Below are 15,836 nucleotides of genomic sequence, written 5' to 3' on the forward strand. Positions count from 1 at the left end.
TACTTTGATCAGGGTGACCACCTTTACCTTCCAGCACCCTACTATATTAACATGAAGGCCTGGTGATAGCCCTTCATCTAGGAACTCTAAAACCTGTGGAATCGGTGACTAGGGTATGTCTTCACTACCGGCCGGATCAGCGGGCAGCAATCGATCCAGCGGGGATTGATTTATCGCATCTAGTTTAAACGCGATAAATTGATCCCCGAGCGCTCTCCCGTCTACTCCTGTGCTCCAGCTCGGCAAGAGGCACAGGCAGAGTCAACAGGGGAGCGGCAGCAGTCGACTCACCGTAGTGAAAACACTGCAGTAAGTAGATCCAAGTACGTCGACTTCAGCTACGTTATTCACGTAGCTGAAGTTGCGTAATTTAGATCGATCCCCCCCAGTGTAGACCAGGGCAAAGTATTGTTCCCTGTGACCAAAGCACTCTTCTGCTAAACTTTTCATTCGGGATGTGCCTATGAATAGGTCCAAGAATAAGCAGTTTTCAGATGGAATTTTGCTTTGGTCTCCCTTTTAAAGAAGTTCAAGTCTCTGGGGATAAAGAGCCATCTTCCTGTTAAAAATTACTGCAAACCCTCAGCAAAGTCAATTACTGGTATGAAGATTTTTGTTAAGACCTCAGAACTACTGATACACCAAACTGTTATGAGGGAAATTTTCAGAACCTCCTAAGGCATCAACCAATCAGAATTTGTAGGCACATATCAGAGAGTTTCCATCACAAAGCTAGAAAATCTAATTGTTCAGCCTTTTCATGGTCAGGGTTTGCTTTAATACTCTATTTTGGGCAGGGGACCAAAAAAGAGCACAGTATAACCCCAAGAATGTCCAGAATTAGTTCTGCTGTTCTTATCCATTACGAGCTAAATTTGCGAATGATGTAAGTCGTTCTTACGCCTACATCTACCAATTTACCAACATGTCTAAACTGATGTCATTTGCAATCTCAGGAGCTGGAATAAAGTGTAATTCACTCCCTCTTACTAGTGATTTTCTTACTTCACTCTTCTCTTTTGGCCTTTCAGCATGGAAGGTGCAGCCTTTTTACACATGAAAATTAATCTGGAATAAGGGAGGGTATGAATTAAAAGTTAATTAATTATTCCTCATTAACGAAATGTGTGAATGCTCTTACGCCAGAGTAAGAGTGTCTTTTTCCAAATTAGTTTAACTCACTTCCAAAGTGGATTAAACTAATTTGGAATAAGGCACTAATTCTGGAATAAGAGAATCCACACATTTCATTAATCAGGAATACCTAATCAGAAATAGCAAATCCTGAAAACCTCCCAATGTAGATAAGCTTTTAGATTCAATTGCCCAAGTCCAAAAGTAATGTGCAAGGGGAATACAAGTTCCATGGTAAGGTGATACAAACATAAGGTCCCAATCCTGAAATAAAATTGACATGAGTGCAGACTTGTGCCAATGTGGTTCCCTGCAGAAGTCAACATGGCTCTGTGCATATCTGGTTACAGTAGTAGTGCCTAAGCAAGCAAGCCAGAATGTTTATGTTAGCATAAGAGACATGGGAGTAAATTACACCAATTGAGATTCCCTGTTATCGGTCTGATGTTATATTGTTGGTTGGCTTCTTTATTAAATTCCTTAGTGGGGGAGATTGATGGAAATATGGCATGACGGAGAAGATGCCTCACAATAACCTGGGTCATGAAGGTAAAACGAAGGCAAACTTACTAGCAGCAGATGGCCTGTAATTAGTCCTACCAGTTTTTATTCAAAGTACAGGTCTATGTCTTTCAAAAGGGACAGTGACAATGACTCAGATATTTTGTGTGCGTGCAGAATAATTTCTGTTGATTTAATTTAATCATCAAAGTTGAGGATATTTTTCCCATCTTGTGCATTATCAAGGAGATTGTTTACTAAGTTCCAATCATTTAAATCAGTGCTGCCCCACTGAAAAAAAGGGCATTGCTCCGGTGTCACTGAGGGCCTCATTTGAAGACAGTGTAGTTGCAGAGATGTAGAAAGGTAATTTGGCATGCAGAATCTTTACTACTGTTGCTAATGCATCAGAAGGAAAGAACCTAGGTTGAATTCAGAGTTCAGACTGAATCTGCAGGAACGCAATTAGAAAAAGCATCTTTTTATTTGTAAACTGAGCAAATTTGATATGGAAGCCACTGAGAAACAAACATGATACCATTTTTATGAGCAAAAACACACTAATATCACTGCACATATTTATGTTTTGCTTACTAGCTCTGCTGTGGTGGAATTATAGGATACTGATACGCAGGCCCTGTCTACACTAAAAATATAACCATGTTGGGAGATATAACAACACAATTAAAGGGGGATTACAAATTACAGTGTAGAAGGGACTTTATTATTTATGTTATTGTGGTGCCTAAGAGCTCTAGTCATGGACCAGGACCCCACTGTATCAGGCGCTGTACAAACAGAACAAAGAGACAGTTCCTGCCACAAAGATCTCACAAACCATGCCCCAAAATCTGCTAAAGTCTTGAATTATCCAAACTGCAACTGAACTGTGTCAGGGCAACCATGTTGCAACATAATTCCATCATGTGATTCTATTTGTAGAGTAGATGGGGCCTTACAAGGCTCTTTTTTAAAAGCTGAAATGGGTACTGTAAATGGGGCCTTACAAAAAACCTGCATAGGAGCACAAATTGATGAGGATTAGGCAAGTGGTCAGCTGGGAGAGCTGACACTTATACGTTTATTTAAAAACAAAAAACAAAAAACACCTGTCCTAACACCTAAAATTGTGCAGGTAGCAATGCTACGCAAAAACACATACATATCCTGTCCCACCGCTCCATTTGTTTGTTACATTCACTTGCTGGGAGAGGAACTGTCTCTTAATGTATATTTGCACAGTGTTTAACACAATGAGACTTCTAGGTACTACTGTAATACAAATAATGATACAGGATTTATGTTTCAATATCCTGCTGGCTCACAATAACAGTGCCAGCAAGCAGAGGGGAGCAGACAGCTGCAACAAGGCAAATAGTCCAGCTTCTCAAGTACTGACTCCGTCAAAACAAAGAGCAAAGAGGTGTTTTAGGGTCTTTCCATACAGAAGCAAATTCTACAGTAGTTTCAGAACGGTTCATAAGCTAGGTACAGTTCTAGTAAAATCATATTTCAAATAGCTCTTTCAAATATGTTTGCAGGTAGCATGGTTTGAAGCTCCACTTCTTATCTACACTAGGCTTTTTTTTCTTCAAGTTTTCTGCTGTTGATACCACCAGTGTAGCTCCACCAGTGGTAGAAACAGTGAGAGCTCTATTGCAGACAAATTGCTGGCAGTCAACAGCTTTTTAACTCCTACCCCCCTAAACCTGCCCTCAACAAATTAGAGGACAGTGGTTAAAACAATCACCGGCTGATCTACTCGGGCACTTTGGTGGTAACAACATGGAAAATTGTAACCAACAGTAAAGAAGGAAAGCTTTAGGCTACTTTTTTTTTTTTGCAAAATTATCTGCTTGTATTATTTTCGCCTTTCTCCTGTCTATAGAAATGTTAGTTTGGGCCATCAAGTTAGGAGATGGAGAGATCTAGTATATCACAACAGACATATTACTGCACATCATAGAACAGGGATCGGCAACCTTTGGCACGTGGCTCGCCAGGGTAAGCATCCTGGCAGGCCGGGCCGGCTTCTTTACCTGCTACGTCTGCAGGTTCGGCCGATTGCGGCTCCCACTGTCCGCGGTTCGCCACTACAGGCCAATGGGGGCTGCGGGAAGCGGCGTGGGCCGAGGGACGTGCTGGCCGCAGCTTCCCGCAGCCCCAATTGGCCTGGAGCGGCGAACCGCAGCCAGTGGGAGCCGTGATCGGCCGAACCTGCGGACGCGGCAGGTAAACAAACCGGCTCGGCCCGCCAGGGTGCTTACCCTGGCGAGCCGCGTGCCAAAGGTTGCCGATCCCTGTCATAGAATACAACATGGTAGGTCCTTCTTGTAAGCTTAAAGCCTTCTAGCATTATTCTAAAGAAAAAGGGTAGAAGAAGAGACCATGCGAAGTATGGTGCAATAAAATCCATAACTTTCCATTTCAACCAGCTCCTTAAAGGGATCACCCATGGACAGCTTCACAGGATATGAATGCAGCTGACAGTAAACTTTAATATCTATTAATGTAAAGGTCTTAGCAGAGCTGCTATCTTGAAAAATTATCTAACATCTGACCCCAAAAATTCAGAGGTAAAACCAAAGCCTAATATCATCAACTTATAATACAGAACCACTGCAGCTCAAATCATCTTTGATCTGTAGGGGAGCAATAAAGCATCAGAAACCAACAATTTGGCTATTTTATATGAAAAAAAAAAAAAGTCCAAGTTCCTTACTCCATCCAACTAAGAAGATATTTCAATACAAGTAGAAGACACTGTACATCATTAAGCAAGTTTCTAACAAAGCTCAAAAAAACCAACTGAAAGTTGTTTTTTTTAACTGCTTGCACATGAACAGAAATGTCAGCTGAGTTCCAGCCTGGATCAAGTTTTTGCAAATGTTTTATAAACAACTGAAAAATAAGGGTTTGTAATGGAACAATAATAAAAGCAGTAACTATAATTACCAAAAGAAACTTTCAAAACTCTCTACTACTATTATTGCCAAAACTTGTCAACAACAAACAAAAACCCAAAACACACCTGACTGGTGAGTTAACTACTTTACATAAGAATGAAAAGCCAAACCGTAAAAGTAAGGCCATGTCTACATTAGCACTTATGAAGGCAAAACTTTTGTGGTTCAGGGGTACACCACTAAGCAACGTAAGTTTTGCCAACATAACCACTCATGCGCACAGCGCTATGTCGGCAGGAGACACTCTCCCACCGACATAGCTATCACCACTCGTTGAGATGGTTTTATTATGTCAGTGGGAGAGCTCTCTCCCGTCAGCATAACACTGCTACACTAGTGCTCGTACAGCAACACAACTGTATCAGTACAGCTGTAAGCTTGTAAGTGTAGACATGGCCTTACATTGTACTTAGGATCCCATCATACTTATTCATACAAGTAGCCCTATGGAAATTAGTCAGCTTTTATTCATCATAATTTCTTTAGGAGGTTCACTAAACACTCAATAAATCCATGCTAAATCCTAAAACCCAGACCAAAAATTAGAGATGGAAAAGACCCATTAGTTCATTCAATCCATCTACCTGCAAATGACAAATGGTTCCCTATTGTACATGTTCTTGATCTATTGTTGTTTCCAGATTAGTTCTAAACATCTCAAATTACAGAGCTTCCAAAGTCTCCTTTGTTCCACTGTGAGGAAGTTTCCTCTGATACTTAGCCTATATTTTATCCCTCAGTCTCATCCAATCACTAAGACTAGTTATACACTGATGAGTAACATAAAGACCCTGATCCTGCAAAACCTCTGTGTCCACCTCAATGGAATGGACTTGCAGGATCAATGCCTATGTAATTAATCTCCCTCTTCTGTGTTTGTACCCTTCAAGTACTTATAGACTATATTTCCCCCAATAAATCAAGATATGTATATTTTACTCAGTTTTTCCTCAATAAGTCAATTCCTTCAGTATCATGATAATTTGTATTTCTCTTTCTTGAACTCCCTCCAGGTTTTCAGTATATTCCAGGTGCAGTCATATCACAGAAGAGCTGGACTGAAAAGGCATAGTCCCTTCTTCCTCCATGAAATGACCAATACACATGCACATGCAACCCAAAAATTGAATTAAGCTTTCATTGTAGTCATATCATATTGCAAACTCATACCTAGCTTGTTGTCCACCATCAATCCAAGTCTCTCTAAACTTTGTTGCTGCCTAGTTTCTCACTTTCACTATATTTCAGATTATTTTCCCCCAGTTATATTAGTTGGCATTTCTCTGTCTTCGTGCTTGCAACCCCACCAAATTTAACACCATCTGCAACTGTCATTAAGGTTCTGTTTACTCCCTTATCTAGATCATCAAGAAGTGAAATAAAGATCCTAACATGAATCACAGAACAGCAGGACTGGAAGGGACCTCGAGAAGTCATCAAATCTCGTGCCTAGCATGGAGGTAGGACCTCATGAATCCTTTTTGACACACCTTTCTGCAACTTGAGACTTTATTTATTGTTACTATTTATTTTCAACCTTTGAGCTAATCTTCAATCCATATGTTGCTATCCTAGATCATCTTAATTAACATTTACAACTGTACTCAAGTGCACTGTACAATTTTGTAAAATCCACATATATTGCACTAAAAAATTTCCTCTCTATGCTGCTTTTCTCAACTTATGTACAGTACTAAAATTTCCTAAATATCTTTTACACAGAGAACACACACAAACTTTCTAATCAATAAAAATCAGCTATCCACTCCCTTTGTTTCACGCAAGCAGACATTTGCCTGGACTCTCTGGTCTGGGTCCTTCTCACTCCACAAGCGTCTTACTCCTTGTACTCTGTGCCCCACAGATCATACCCTCGTGCACTTCCCTGTGCTCAGTGCCCCCGTCCCCGTTATACTCTGTGCCCCCCCCCCCATAGGCTCCCACCTCTCCCTCCCTCACCAGTGCTCTCACACCCTTCAACTCCCGTTCCCTGGGGTGGGGGGCAGCCTCTAAGGAGCTGGATGGGGAAAGAGTCCCCGTGCATGGTGCTCTCAGCAGAGTCCCCCCCCCCCTGTTCTTTGGGGGAGGGCTGTTGCCTCTCGGGGGCCGGATGGGGGCGGGGAGCCCCTGCCCCTGGGGGAGGTCGGATGGGGGCGGGGAGCCCCTGCCCCTGGGGGGGGGGGGGAAGCTGCTGCCTCTGGGGGCTGTACCTGGTGGTTCTCCTTGGTGCCCGGGGCTGGCTGGCTGTGGCTGCCCATCATATTCATGTAGAGGGACCTGGATAAAGGGCTCCTCAGGTACCTGGCAGGGCCAGACCACATCCTCCTCCTCAGCACCCACAGGGATAGGGTGTAGCAGCCCAGCCAGGCCAGGCACAGTCTCATCGGGGGAAGGTGCGCGGAGTCACCCCCTCCCGCAGCCACCGCCTCCTCTCTCCATGGCGGCGGCGGTAGCAGCAGCGGCGGCAGCACAGATCTCGCCCAGCCCAGCCAGCTCCCCTTCAGGGCCCGCACACACACAGAATGGAACTCAGAAAGCGGGGGCAGCGGAACCGGACGGACCGCTTTGCCGGGACACGCCGGGGCCTGGCACGAACCAGCCCCCTCCGTGCCTCTGGACCAATCACAGCGCGGCGTGGGCGCACGGCGGGGCGCTGCTTTCAAACCAGAGCGGAGCACAATGAGGCGGCGACTCCCCCCCTTCTTTCCGGTGGGAAGGGCTGCGAACTCCCGCTTCAGAGACCCACCCCTCCCCCAGAGGGCACATGGCACTTACCTACCGCCCCTCCTTCGGGGCATGTGCCACGCCAGGCAGACAGACAGACAGACCGACCGACCGACTGCCCCTCCCCAGCAGACAGAGGGCATGTGTCTCCACCCCACTCAGAAAGGGGGCATGGATCACTCGCCCGCAGACAGATCCGCCTCACTGTCCACTCCTTTTCCCCACTCAAAGGCCATCTCCCCTGAACAGGTGGGAGCATGTACCCTCACACACAGGCAGACCCACTGCCATTCTGCCCCACAGCTAAAGGGCATAAGTCACTCACCCACAGGCTCAGATAGACCAACTAACCTTCCTTTCTCCCCCCCCCCCCCCATCAAGAGACATCTCTCTCCCCCACACAGAGTCTAGGGTGACCAGATAGCAAGGATGAAAAATCGGGACAGGAGGTGGGGGGTAATTGGCACCTATATAAGACAAAGCCCCAAATATCAGGACTGTCCCTATAAAATCGGGACATCTGGTCACCCTTACACAGACAGATGGGGCCATATCCCCCATGACCACTTGTTATGGAGTGTGGTGGGTAGGTGTGGTGGGTATGTGTTTTTGTACACTCAAACCCACTCCCTCTACTTCCTTCACAGAGACCCATCCGTCCCTCCTATCCCACAGGCACAGGGGTGCTTCCCCAACCCAAGCAACACATTGCCCCCTTCCCCAAATGAGATGAGAATCATAGAAGAATAGGGTTGGAAGAGACCTCAGGAGGTCATCTAGTCCAACCCCCTGCTCAAAGCTGGACCAACCCCAACTAAATCATCCCAGCCAAGGCTTTGTCAAGCTGGGCCTTAAAAATGTCTAAGGATGGAGATTCCACCACCTCCCTAGGTAACCTATGAGTGTTGTATAGAGCTTTCCACATACACAGTTAGGGCCCTGCCCCCTCCTTTGAGCAGGAAAACAAGACATCATCCCCTTCCATCTTTTCATACATATCCCTGTTGCCATTAACATCTTTAATGCCTACTCAGAGCAGACAGACTCTCAATTCTTAAAATAGCATCAAAAAGACAGATAATATGGAACTGAACTTTATCTCAGAATGACAAAACTGTAAGTCAGCCCTGCCAAGTTTTTGAACCTATGATGCCAGTGAGTTCAAGACTTAATCCTTAGACCTTCCAGCTTTATAGTTCTAAAATTATTTTTAACAAAATATACTTACAACTGTACAACCTCTCTCTTGGTTTCCCTAACTTGTCCACTATTGGTGACAGCCCTTTCTCTGCATCTCCCACCATCTAGAACAGCCTTCCTGTTCTGCTCTGCCTCATCAGCTATTTTACAATCTGATCTTAAGATATCTTTAATCTTTTGCCTATGCTTCTTATTTCTCTCAGTTATTAGTTTTGTAACTGAACACCATAATTTAACCATATAATATCTTTACAACAGTTTTTCTATAGTTTAACATATACAATCTGTGTAATTGTGAATTTTATTTCTGAAAATAATGTTGGGACAATGTGTATATGAAATGTGCTACACTTGGTAGAAAGTTGTACTGTATATAATGTCTTACTGATGGATCCCAAAGAGCTTTATAAACCGAACTACACACAGAGAATAACTTTACCTATCAGGACCACTAGGGTGGAATGCAGCAGATATTTAAGAGCATGCAGCAATGCTGCATAACAGATAAAGGACTGTTGTAACCAATTGGTCTTTGGCTTTCTTGACACCACCTTGCTCCAATCTATCCCAATTTTGCTATCAAACTCATTTTCCTCACTAACCACGCTGATCTCATGGCTCCCTTCACTGGTTCTGCATTCCCTTCCACATGACCCGTCTCCTATTTATCCATGCCATCTCTGCCAGTTTTGTCTCCCTTCAAGCCCCCTTTGTTCCTTTCTCCCATGCCTGTAACTTAGCTTGTTCCTTCTTGGCTCTTTCTGGTCATAGCTGTGGCCGCTATTTAGTATATCCTGCTTCTGTTTGATAGCATGGGTTTATTTAATCACCATCCCACAGCTAATACCACTGTTGTTTCAGGGGTATCCAAGGGAATGCCACCAGACCACATTGCCAAAAACCCACACATTTTAACTCAGTCAGAGCCCTTACACAGCAGCGCCTGCCTCACCTAGAACCTGCAACCATCAGGTCCATCCCGCCAAAAGAACGCTTTGTTCAGTTCCCATCCCCCTGCCTCTCTTAGCAACACCCATCTAGTGGGGGATGGAAAGGCCCTTATGAAGTCATAGTAGGTTCCTCAGGAGGTTCTTCAGATTATAACAATTTCAGTATCTTTATCGGCTTGACAAGGTACTCGATACAAGTGTTGCCAACAGGTATCTGTCTACAAAGAGGTTCACATTAATGATGAGGTCTTATTTAGTCGACCTTGCATAGTTGTCCATTTCTGATTTGGTAGAAGGCCATCATTTGTTGGAATGTTACTTCAGGCTATTAGAAAATAATACTTTTTTTGTATTCCACATAGAAGTTTATCCAATAAAAGATATTACCTCATGCACCTTGTGCTTCAATATTCTACCCAGTCAATCAGAGCATCAGGGGACAGCTCAGGACTATATCAAGAGTGACAGTATATAAATAATGTAATTAGACAGCTTTCAATCACGCAATTAACCTTTATTTTATCTAGATGTGGGGGCATGGGCCTTCTGAAGTGTGAGCCAGTGCAGATAAAACTGAAAGAAGGGGCAATACCTTATAGCATTAACACAGCTCACAGAATTCCAGTCACATTATTTCCTATAATGAAAGAGGAACTAGGCAGAATGGTAAACCTGCAAATAATTGCAGCTATAACAGAACCTAGAGAATGAAGCACACCTACAGTTTCTGTCATAAAAAAGAGCAGAGTGTGAGAATATGTGTTGATTTGATTTGTATTTAATCAGCTAAAAGAAAAAGATATGTTCTTCCCACACTAGGGGATATAATTGCCAAATTAACATGTGCACATATTTTCCTTACTGCTTAATTCTGCAAGTGGATTTTGGCAGATCCTGCTGCATCCAGATAGTGCTAAACTCATGGAACCTGATTTTGCTCTCAGTTGCACCAGTTTAAATCTGGAGTAATTCCACTGAAATCAATGTAGTGAAATTTATGTAAAACCTGTGTAAGTAAATTCCGAATCTAGTCTGCTATATTCATTACTTAATTTAGCTGATACTGTTTCCAGCATTTATCTTTTGGCATTAGCAGTTCTGAAATCTTCCAGTGCAAAGATGTAAGGATTGCAGGAGGTGGTTGTACATGTGGAAGATATTTTGATTTGGGCCAGTACAAAGCTCAGGAGCATAAGAAAAGGTTTTAAAGTGTCCTGAGTAATATATAGTCTACAGGACTAATGCTGAACAAGGAAAATTGTGTCCTTGGAAAGAAGAAGCTATGTTATTTAGGGCACCACATAGATGAACATAGTTTGAGCCCAGATTCTGAGGAAGACCCCACCCCAAAAGCCCTTTCCATCATTTCACTTTAGCACCCCCACCCATAGGCGGCGAGTTATATGGGCCCTGTGCTCCACCAGTACTTAGAAACATGGGCCTGGCTCCACTAATGTTTGGGCTTACCATGCTTTGGGGGGCCCTGCGCTTCAGGGGGACGCGGGGTCCAGGATGCCCCCAGCCCGCCCTGCCGCCCTGCTCCACCGGTTCCTGGCGTCGCTCGGGGAAGGGGTGGAAGCCGGAAAAAGGCGGGGCGGGAGCTTGGGGGAAGGGGTGGAATGGGGACAGGGAGAGGGCGAAGCAGGGGCATACTGGGGCCGGGTCGCTCACTGCTGCCGGCCCCAGGCCCTCTGCTAATCTCCCAGGCCGCCCTGGACCCCGTATCCCCCTGAAACGCAGGGCCCCCCAAAGCATGGGGCCCGGGGCAGTTGCCCCAGTCCATCCTATGGATGGGACGGCTCTGCCTGGACCCCGAGTCCCCCTGAAATGTGGGGCCCCCCCAAAGCTCGGGGCAGTTGTCCCAGTCCATCCTATGGACGGGACGGTTCTGCGACCTGTTCTGGGCACCACCAAAAATTATACAAACCTGGTGCCCATGCCCCCACCTTCTTTATCTCCCCATCTACAAATCTCCCCCACCTACACTGGGTGAATCACATCCCAGAGGGGCTCAGACAGGGCAAAACCTTTTCTCGTTACTCCACACAATAGGGTCCACAAGGGCCTATCACACAGGCTCTTGAGAGCTTTGGGTACGGGGGTCCAGGCCTCTGCATCCTGAAAAGATGACAGTCCTGTACCAAACAAGCTGTGTATGGCTTGTGGAAACATAGGGAAAATTTCCAAAAGAGGAGAAATTCCTCTATGCTTTACCCTACCATTTAATAACCAACATGCCCTCATCACAGCCATCCACCACTGCAGCTCACCCACACCAAAATACACTGAGTTCCACCTCAGCTTCAAGGCCTGAAGCTACTAAACTGCTTCACTTTCAGACTCACCACCAGTTTAGGGCAAGGGAAGCCAACTGGCTAAGTTTCTCTTGAAGCTACTGGGGCTCCATTTTACTTTAAATACATGGCATCTCACGGAAGAACATACAAATACATACCAGTAACACAATCACCATGATTTGGGTGAGGTTACACTAACATCCAGCCTCCCTTCCCCACCCACAAAACACATTCACATATTTTTATTCATTAGGAACCTCATCCAGGAGTCCTGACCTCTCAGGATTTGGCAAATTGCTTATGGAACAGAGAATTTTAGCCTCAGTTGTGCAATTGTGACCAAAGTTCTTCTGACTGGTTCCCCCAGGGCAACTCAACTGACATGTTGTGTTTGCTTTTTGATGAGGCATCTGCTCTGTGTTGACTATGGCACAGAGATGTCACTCAAGACTTACCCAAGACCATGCAGTGAATCACTGGTTCAGAATAGATTAACATCAATCCAGAGGAACTCCCTGTACTTACTGCCTCTTGTGGCTCCGGTTAAGGTTCAGAATTTTGGGGCTTGATCCTCATCTGCAGCAATTCCTAGCTGCTGTTGCAATGATAAAAATTAAAGTGGGAAGTGGTACTTTTCCCTATCTGAATGCAAGTTCTTCCTGCATACAGAAGTCTAAAGTAAACAGGTGCAGTGAATATTCCCATGAAAAAGGCATATTTAAAATGGATTGGTCATCACAGGCCTCTTCAAAAAGGGCATTTGCTTGTTACAAAGACAGGCCTTCAGATTAAAGATTCCACCTCTGCTAAATATGAGATCAGGCTTAAGGCCCTCAAATTTGCATCATCATCATCATCATCTCCCTTTGGTAACGGCTCAAAATATACTTTTATAGTGGGTTGTTACTTTGGAATTCTGTAGGATTTTGTTTTAATAAGGGCTCTTAGGATGGGAGTATGATTTTGTGATTAGAGTGGGGAGGATGTGGAGGGAGGACTCCTGGGTTCTACTTGCAACTATGGGATGGGTCTTGTGTGTTAAAGTACAGGAATCTGGGAGTCAGGACTCCTGGGTTCTATTCCTGGGTCTAGGAATACAGTGGGACCCTATTAGGTTAGAGCAAGGACTAGGAGCTGGAATTCCTAGTTTCTGTTCCTAGCTTATACTCTGTCTTGCTGTGTCCCCTTGGGCAAGTCCTTTCCCCATTGGTCCTTGTTTCCTCATCTGCAAAATGGGGCTAATGATACTGATCAGGGACTGAATTAAAGCATAAGCACTATAAACGTGTACCTGGGGCTCTGGCTCCTGGAGTCATATGGTGACAGAGTCTAAGATTTAATGCAAAAATAGTTTCTAGCCTTCATAACTGTGACAAAACCCATGGAATGTGGCCTGTGCCTAACCAATGCAGTGATGTATGACTAGGTTTGCAGACAGCCTGAAATAAGAGCTCTTCAAGGCAAGAGCTGCCCCTTTCATTTTACTAAGGTCAGCAAGTTGTTATTACCCCAATGGCATGGGACCTTGCTGCTGCCACCCCCTCATAACTCTCTGGGGTGATGTTGGCAAGGGCACCCACCCATAGTCCTCTGCTTAAGAGGGTGGAGGCTGATTCCTCCCTCTTCTGGTAGGGGTCCCAGCCTGCCTGAAGACAGAGAATAGTGGTCTGATGATAGAGAAAGCCCCAACCTACCCAAAGAGAAGTTGTAGCAGTCCCCTGCCAGTCAACTAGATGTCTCATGTATTGGTGGCCAGGCTCCAGTCACTGCCTCTCCAAGTAATGGTGGGGCAATATTGTGGGAATGGGGCCATAAGCTGCTCCATGTGGAGTGGTGGGGCAAGAGTCTTCATGGCTTACATGTATGAGCATAAATCTTTGCAGGACCAGAGCCTTAGACTGTAAACTCTTTGGGACAGGGACTGTTTACGTGCCTAGTACCATCATATACCGCTATGGTGCTATATACAATGTTATTGATGACAGCATTTTAGGAATGAAAGTGAAGAATATGCTATCTAATTGAAACAGCAAGAGAATTTAGATAGAGCCCACCTAATTGCTTAAACTAGAATCTGACTGTGGCACTAGGGCTAACACCTTTCATCTTGCAGAACGTGCCATAACTTTAATGACCCCAGTAGTTTATACCTTGACTTTAGATCTAATTTTAAGAGCTCTCCAGCGCCCCCTAACACCATGTTTGGGTTCAAGCCTGACTCATTGTTAAGAATAACACTCACTGAAATCAACACTAGCATTTCACACTGCATCCTAGGATCTTCCTGAGAGTTTCCTAGCCAAGTACCAATCAAATCCAACCCTGCTTAGCACTGTAAAATTCTAACAAGACCATAACAACAAAAGCATTGCTAAACAATCTTTTTGTTAAGTTCACTATCATTTATGTTTAGCCTCTAAGGAAAGTTTTTGATGTTAGAGGTTTAGACATTTGCCAGTGGCAGGTGTGTTTTTTTTTTTTTTACCAGATAATTTTTTTCTCCCTTTGCTATTTACAAAGACATCAGCCTAGTCTTCCTTCAAGGAATAAAACAGCTTCACAATCAAAACTCCAAATGACAATACAGTTTACTTTGCTTCTTTTGAAACAGACATCAGCTTGCAAAGTATACACTGCCAAATAAATTGCTCCAGGTTAGTTACATGTAGTTTTACAACCCTCAAGTCTTTTCCTTCCAGCTTGTATTTCCCAACAGTCCCCTATTAAAATACACCAATATATTCAGACAATAAACATCCCACTAACCAGCTCAACATACAGTATTCATAAATTACAGCAGGCACCTGGGGAAGCTTACATCATATAAGAGAACTGAAGCAGACCTGTAGTCCCCACAAAATACCTAAATTGAGTTTGTCCCAGGAAAATCTCAATATAATTTTTATTGCCATTTGATCAGTCTGATTTTGACTATACTTTAACCACACCATAGTACACCACCTCTCTGATTAGGTGAGCAAAGATGTTAACACTTAATCATCCATTTAAATCTAGCATGGGCTTTTGTGTATTGGTTTTAGATAAATACAATTAGTTTACTGTTCTAACAAGTTGAATTGCAAGAATTTATATCAAGATCAGGAACATGTGGCTGTCATGAAAGTTGTGCAATAATATAATTTAGGCTTGTCATTTTGTTAAACTGTTGTAATGCTTCCAAATAATGTCTGTTTCTGTGTTTGTGTGCATGCATGTGAGGCTATTTTATATAAGATTGAACTGTGGCATTTTTTTCCAGCAGTGGGACCTTCAGACTCAGGCACCACTAAGCTAACAGAGTCAGAACAGATCAACCAGCTGTTGTAGGAAACTAAACTTTTCTATGTGGTCATCCCTTCCTTGGTTCTTAACCAAAGCAATCATGTAAATTTGGCACAGCATAATAAAGTTGGGTGCATGGCAGTGACATTTTTATTCCCCATTTCCATCATAAGTGTGGTCAATCTTCTATTGCTAATTCTTGTGATGAGATTGCCGCTTGAATGTAATCAGTTTTCAAGGTCTTTTATTCTGACTCCACATGGCAGTAGATACTTTTGCTGTCTTTATGCAGGTCCGGCTCCAGGCACCAGCTTAACAAGCAGGTGCTTGGGGCGGCCAAGGGAGAGGGGCGGCACCTGCGGCAATTCGGGGGCGGCAGGTCCCTCACTCCCTGTAGGAGCGAAGGACCTGCCGCTGAACTGCCACCAACGATCGTGGCTTTTTTTTTCTTCCCCCCAATTGCTGCTGCCGATCGCAGCTTTTTTTTTTTTTTTGCTTGGGGCGGCAGAAATGCTGGAGCCGGCCCTGTCTTTATGATGAGAAGAATGGTATGACTGAAAAGAAAACAAGGACCCCCATCCACCCTTTTAACTTTTCCTGTTAAATATGTATTTGGTATTTTAGTATGAGTGTTATAGGCTATGGCTACACATTTTCTGTATTATTTCACAGTTAATCCCCTTGTGTGTGAATGAATGTTGGCTTACAATTCTTTTATATACTGTCATTTTTGGTTTGTCTATCCTCATGCTGGAGTTGTAACAGTGAAAAGGTGCTATTTA

General features: G+C 44.1%; 1 protein-coding gene across 2 annotated transcripts in view; it reads right to left on the reverse strand.

Moving 5' to 3' along the window:
• The window catches only part of METTL9 (methyltransferase 9, His-X-His N1(pi)-histidine), a 39,020-nt gene extending 31,900 nt beyond the window's left edge, over positions 1–7,120 (reverse strand). For both annotated transcript variants that reach the window (XM_065411930.1, XM_065411929.1), the window contains exon 1: positions 6,812–7,120. In XM_065411930.1, the coding sequence (XP_065268002.1) occupies positions 6,812–6,985 (174 nt within the window). In that variant the 5' untranslated portion in view covers positions 6,986–7,120. The remainder of the gene's footprint in view (positions 1–6,811) is intronic.
• Positions 7,121–15,836: the final 8,716 nt, after the last annotated feature.

The sequence above is a fragment of the Emys orbicularis genome, chromosome 10, assembly GCF_028017835.1.
Source record: "Emys orbicularis isolate rEmyOrb1 chromosome 10, rEmyOrb1.hap1, whole genome shotgun sequence".
NCBI classification, from domain to species: domain Eukaryota; kingdom Metazoa; phylum Chordata; order Testudines; family Emydidae; genus Emys; species Emys orbicularis.